Raw genomic sequence first — 6,888 nt, 5'->3', positions numbered from 1 at the left:
GGGGGTTGAAGTTCTTTTCCGTCTCTGTCTACAATGTGAGGGTAATTCTATAAGGAGGGTTTAACATATAGGCCTCAAGAATGTGCATGAATGACCAGAATACTGGCACATATGCCTGCATCTCTGCACATAGATGCATAAATGCCAATATTCTGGGTACGTGCTAGTCTATAAAATGGTTCTTAAAAGCAATGGGGTATAGTTGAAGGTGGGTGTACACATAGGTGGAGTCTCAGCAGAGACTACAACTTACATGTGGGAGGTTTTTAAACAGTCTAGGCATGAGCATCTACACCAGCCAGGGCTGCTGAAAAACAGAGCTGGGCCTGGAACAGGGCCCCCCCCCCCCCCAACTCAGGCCGCCACCACTCTCCTGCTCCTGTGTGCTGGGACCTGGGTTATTATTGTGCTAATGCAATCACAGGAACAGGAGAGAGACAGAGCAAAGGAGAGAACCTTCTGCCTGCCTCCTGCCTCCGTAAGCCTTGCTGGCACCGGGCCCTTGGAAGCCTGGCCTGGGTAATCTTGCCCTCCCCCATCACCCTCTCTCACAGCCCTGACACCAGCTGGTTTAAGTGGTTAGACATAAAGTATATGTGCATTTTTGTCCTGCTACACTAGTATGCTACAAAGGACAGCAAGTGCCCTTTTATAGAATTACCTTCTCTATGTGTATTTTATCTCTAGCAGTAGTTCTCAAACCAGTTTTTGGGGCACACCCAACCAGTTATGTTTTCAGAATATCCACAACGAATATACATGAAAGAGGTTTGCATGTACTGCCTCCATTCTATGCAAATATATCTCATGCATACCGATCAAGTTTATCCTGACTGGCTGGATGTGCCCATTGATCTACAGATGGATAAATAGGTAGATAGAAAGAAAGAATCTCAGAGTTAGGCAGTACCAGGCTGTGCCACAGGTTTCCTCTGTCTCTGTGTACAGGTGTCTCGGAACCGAGCTGTACTATATGTCTTGAGTGGGAAGCGCGAGCTCGGCAATACCACGCTGTGCCGCGGGGGGCGCCGCTGCCTGCGCCCGCTCCTCTTCCTGTTTGGCAGCGACAGGCGGCGGTGAGGCGCGCTCACGTACGGTGTGTGTGTGCGACCGTACGGAGCAGCAGCGGCCGCCATGGGGGCAGCGCCGTGCGGCCTTTGTTATTGCGAGAGTCTGAGGTCTCCCCCCTCCGGCTGAGCTGCATGGGTCGGGCCGGTGAGGCGCGAGCTGAACGATCCGGAATAGGTGAGAGGCCGATAAGAGGGGAAAGCCTGGGAGTTGGTGGTGGGGCCGCCTGAGATCCGGGAGAGGGAGGCCCGGGACCCGCCACTGGTGCCTCTGAGACTGGCGCCGGGCTTGGGGTGGGCACTGACCCTAGGGCTTCGGGGTCGATTCTGACAGTCCCCCGGTCGCCCGTCACTGGGATGAGGGTTCTTACACAGGGAACTCGGTGGAGGGGACGGTGGTGCCGGCTACGAGATGCACGGAGAGGAGGCAGCAGCTACTTACTGGGTATGAGGTGTTGTGGGGTGGTGGGGGCAGGTTATTGGTGTCAGGTATAGAAGGCCTCGGGAATGGGTTTGGTGTCGGGGAAGGGGAAAGCATGGATCCAGATTTGGGGGGGGGGAGGGCGATACCTGGGGAAAAGGAGATCCAGTGTCTGGCCCGGGGATTCCCAAAGAGGGGTATCGGGCAGAAAGTAGATGGGTACATGAGATTATTGTCAGCAGTGCGGGCGTTATGGCGGGCAGACTCTTGTACAGATAAGTTTCACTGGGTTTTTGAGCAGGTTTTGCAGTCAGTACTTTTAGGAGTGTTTGACCCTGCATGATTGTTCTTTGATGTATTTTAAAACAGTGGCAACACTCCAGTTACTTGTGTTAGAATCAAGCAGAATTCGATATGCACTCAGTGAAAGTAGCTGTTGGCAAGGATATTTTATTTGGCAATTTCATTCCGGTTTACGAAAATATATTAGCTCTACACAGGTGATGAACTTTCAAGGGAATGGAGCAATCATACTGAGGAATTTATTTGTGCAGCTGATTAAATATTTCCTTGGATGAACTGGTTAAATAGCTTTCCAAACTGATTTCAGAGATAGAACCAATGTCAGATTTTTCTGTCTTGTGTATTATAAAGTTGCTAATTTGACCTTTAATATGTACCCTAGAACCTGGTAGGCACTGGATTTATTGTTTAGGAGGTAAAACAGCAGCTGAAGCTCACTGCTTGGAAACTGGATTCTGTGCTATAACCTAAATATCCCCTAGATTGTTCCTGTGGGAAAGCAGTTCTACTCGCTTGTGCATTAAAAGAAACTCTCTATTCTTGAAAGTATAAATATTCATGTAGAAGTTGAAAGTGATAGAACTAGAGGCTTTTCATGGATTTGTGCTGTGAAGCTTTAAGGATTTCACAGCAGCAGATCAGACGGACAAGCTCTGCTTAAATGTTTGAAAGTGTTACATTGCAAGTCTGTGCTAATAATTCAGTTTTCCCTAAGTGATAGTATGCGCTGTGTCTAATTACATAAACAAGGTTTCACAAACTGTTTTTTTCCTGAAAATAGTTCTTAGAAGTTGGCATTCATAATTGTTTTCAATATATGATCCCAGTGCAGTATTGCAGTGCATGATTGTTCAGGACTGCACAGGTGAAATCATGTAAGCAATCTGAAGTAACATGTTTAATTTGCTTCCTGCCTTGTCAGCACATTCTTTGGTTATTATATACAGGCGCTGCATTAAGTTTTCAAAATTCATCAACACCATATAGTGGATACAGAAAGTGAGTGTAAGGTTCTCTTGCTCACTTTCTGCTTGATTGGCCTAAGACAGACTATGCATGTGTCCTAGTAAGGATCTCATTGTGAGGGAGGGATCTGACAAGAGCTATCTTGCTGCATATCGCTGGTGGAATGTAAGCAGCAATTTTGGGTGCTCGTATTTCCTAGTTTTCAACACTTTTTTTTTTACTGTGCTAATTATTTTTAGCCATTGCAACCAGTTTGGCAGGCAGTAGATGCTTTATTCACCCTTTGCATATTGCTGTGGATTGCAGGCTGCTGCTTTTGGGCCTGGAACCTGTTCACACTTTATGGACTAGATTTCTGTAAATGGCGCCAAAACAAATGATAATTGGGTCTCCGGGTTGGCCATGGATCCCGGTGCTATGTGCTTTTTATAAATGGCATCCAACTTTAGGCGCGAGGGTTTACACCAACTGAAACCTGGTGTAAATCCTGTTGCGTAAATTAGGCGCAGATGCCCTGACTTCTATAGTAACTGTGCACATCTTTTAGTGAACGGTCCTGACTGCTCGTGCTCCTCTCATGGCCATGCCCCTTTTTCAGTTGCACGCTAAAAGATTTATACTCATCTTTACAGAATAGTGCTTAGCAAGATGTGCACATAAATCTAGATTGGTACCAATTAATGCCATTAGTTGTTAGCTCCTAATTATTGGTGCTAATTGGCTCATTTCTCAAACTGGGCGCACACATTTTTTTTGCAATATAGAATCCAGGGTATAACCAACGGTAGGTGCCTGATCTCTCCTTTTTTAAGGCTCTTGGGTTTTTGACATGCATTCTACTAAGGGAATGGGTTACAATTTTCAAATTAAGAGCTTTTTCAAAATTTCAGCTAATCTGTGGTTAGCTTTTGTTGGGAAGTGTGCAGCAGTTCACCTGGTTGTCAAGGATGAATTGTTGTATCATGTCGTGTCTTCTATTCCACCACAACCTGTACAGTTCAGGGCAGATTACAGAAAAAAAAGAACTGAACCAATTGTTGGGAAAGTTATTTTTTGGCATGACAATTTCCTCATGTTCTTGAGCAGGTCATGTAACCCTCTATTGCCTCAAGTATAAACTCTGACTCTCCTCCAGAGACAGAAACATACCTACTGTATTGAATGTACACTGCTTCAGTAGCTTTCAGGCTTGTGGTAGCATATCAGCAATAAATATTATATGTCCTGATGTTCACTTCAGTTCCTACCCCCCCCCTCTCCCAATTTCTCAGTTCAAGTCTTTAAATGTGGCTTACAGTATAGATTGAATAAATATAGAATGAAAAGTTACGTTGATCATAATACATTGGAATGAGCAACAAGGAATAACAGATTAATAGAAGGGTTATAATAGTGTACAATTTGATAATGACATAACACAAGCAGAAGATAAGGTTATCGACCAGTTAATTAGATCTGAAAACTTAGAGTAATGTGAAGAAATTTGAAATGAATTTGTAAAGAGATAAGTTTTTAACTTCTTTCAAAATTGCAAATAATTAGAATAACAGATTTAGGGAGAGAGTTCCAACATTTAGTTCCGATATAGGAGAAATCTGAGGAAAGTACTGATTTGTAGCAGACATTTTTTAAAATTCAGTGGGCAGAGTCCGAGGAAATATAATGCCACAGAAGCATAACTTTTGGCTGTCAGATTGCCTGTCTAAGGGCTTTTGCCCACCAACACACTTCAATATTTGAGGCCAGATATGAAACATATAAGGTTGCTTCCCTGTTCATCATTTTTGTATTTAAAATGCCTCTGGATTATTAAGGGATTTGAAAGCAGAGTGGTTTTCATGCCTTATCTCTTGTTGCAATCATTGCTTGCAGTTTCTGTTGGCATTTGAGATATTGTTCACATGCCCAGAATAGACATTCGTTCTGTACTTCAAGTCTTTCTGTACCACTTGAACATATAGAAAATATTCAGGCACATTGGACCAGATTCTGTATAAGGCATGACGAATAGTATGCGTTAAATTGTGTGCATGGCTAATTTATGCATGTTACTCAATTGAGTAACATGCCAATTAGTGATAATTGGCTGATAACTAATTATCACTAATCGTCCAAATTGGAATTTATATGTGCTTCTTTTTAGGCATATTCTAAAAAGAGGCATGCATAAATTCCATCACGCGTAGCAGAACAGGGGGCGCGGTGCGGTCCTGGGAGGAATGTAGGCATGTTGAGGGCACCAATCAAATTTACACGCATTGTTTTAGAATTCGGGAGAATGTGCGTACATTTAGGCATGGGTATTTACACCAGGTTTTCAGTGGTGTAAATGGCTGCACCTAAATGTGCGCCTATTCCCCTGGCCTATGCGGTGTTCTTTAAACTGTCTCTTACTGTGCGTTATTCTGACATGCCTACATTTTAATGACATTTACTGAATCTGACCCGAGTGCTCTGTGCAGTTGATGGTCTACACAGGAGGGCATGTGCTGTCAGAACGTGAATGATGGGAGAAATGGGAACAATGCCCTGCTCAAAATAATATAGGTAAAGAGCTTCTAAAAAAATTATGTTGTTAGACTGTTTGTCACACTTGCACAAATTTAATTGATTCCATAATCTGTGGTACGCTGCACTGGGCATCTTATTTTCTTCCCATGAAGACCACTATGCTCATGTTTTTCTCTTGAGATGCAATACCTTAAGCTCCTGTCTTCCTGATGGAACTATTTTTTATTTTTGTTTCTGCAGGAGGAACCGGTTCTCCGTGGAAGCACGGACCCTGCTGTACTGATTGTGGGGCTGTGTCTGACTTGTGTGAGCAGACGTTGCAGAGATGAATGTGCAGGGCTCAGGTTTCCCCTTGGACCTCGGGGGAAGTTTCACAGAAGATGCACCAAGGCCTCCGGTCCCTGGTGAGGAAGGTGACCTTGTTTCTACTGATCAAAGGCCAACTTTCTACAGTTACTACTCTGGGAAAAGCGATGGGATTAAGAATGAACCGTCTGCAGCCACTCCCAGAAGGTCAGACCTGGACCTGGGGTATGAGCCTGAGGGAAGTGCTTCTCCAACACCTCCTTATTTGAAGTGGGCAGAGTCATTGCACTCCTTGTTGGATGACCAGGATGGGATTAACCTGTTCAGGGCTTTCTTGAAGCAGGAGGAATGTGCTGACCTGTTGGACTTCTGGTTTGCTTGCAGTGGTTTCAGGAAATTAGAACTTTGTGATGCAAATGAGGAAAAGAGGCTCAAGCTGGCAAAAGCCATCTTCAAAAAGTATATCCTTGACAATAATGGGATTGTGTCCCGGCAAATCAAACCAGCCACTAAATGCTTCATAAGAGACTGTGTCATGAAACAACAGATTGATCCGGCCATGTTTGACCAAGCCCAGACTGAAATCCAGTCCATGATGGAGGAGAACACTTACCCTGTGTTCCTCAAATCGGATATTTATTTGGAATATACAAGGACAGGTGGGGAAAGTCCTAAAGCCTCTAGCGATCAGAGCTCAAGTTCTGGGACAGGGAAGGGGCTCTATTTGCCCACTGTCAATGAAGATGAGGAGTGGAAGTGTGAGCAAGGTGTGGGAAAGGATCTGGAGTCTTCCTCCTCCAACAAGCTGACACAGAAGCTACTTCTAGAAACAGCAAATCAGCGTGCTTCCAGCAACAGGCGATATAGCGAGGGAAGGGAGTTCAGGTAAGACTTTTGCAGCATTTTGGCACTCTGCTGTTGCCTTTGCTCAGGACCAGAAATTCCCCTTGCTGAGGTTACCATGGTAGATCGTAAAAGAAAGTATAAACTTGACATTGGAATGTATACAGTATGTTAGAAAAATTTCATACTTCTTAGGTGCCTATAAAAGAGTCTCCACCATGAGCTGTTCTGATTCCTTCACATGTCAATAGATTTTAAGCTGGCCAAAACCCAGTAGTGGTTTGGGATTTTTCCATTTCCTTGTTATAATTAGAAAGGATGGGTCTCTAGGTGCAGGGGAGCACATGTGCAAGTGTGAGAGTAGGTATGAGTGATCGTATCCGTTCTCTGGGCCTGGATACGCATTTCTGTGTGAATATGTATCTGGCTGAGGGTGTGCTTATTTGTGTCTGGATTTTAAATGTAGATCCA

At 44.2% G+C, this 6,888-nt stretch overlaps 1 protein-coding gene across 2 annotated transcripts in view; it reads left to right on the top strand.

Annotated features, from left to right (window-relative positions):
* Nucleotides 1–1,088: 1,088 nt before the first annotated feature.
* AXIN1 (axin 1) overlaps nt 1,089–6,888 on the top strand; it is a 109,466-nt gene continuing 103,666 nt past the window's right edge. For both annotated transcript variants that reach the window (XM_030212526.1, XM_030212525.1), the window contains exons 1-2: nt 1,089–1,245; nt 5,509–6,459. In XM_030212526.1, the coding sequence (XP_030068386.1) occupies nt 5,594–6,459 (866 nt within the window). In that variant the 5' untranslated portion in view covers nt 1,089–1,245; nt 5,509–5,593. The remainder of the gene's footprint in view (nt 1,246–5,508; nt 6,460–6,888) is intronic.

This window comes from Microcaecilia unicolor, chromosome 8, assembly GCF_901765095.1.
Source record: "Microcaecilia unicolor chromosome 8, aMicUni1.1, whole genome shotgun sequence".
In the NCBI taxonomy this organism is placed as follows: domain Eukaryota; kingdom Metazoa; phylum Chordata; class Amphibia; order Gymnophiona; family Siphonopidae; genus Microcaecilia; species Microcaecilia unicolor.
This window is presented reverse-complemented; position numbering and strand designations above follow the sequence as displayed.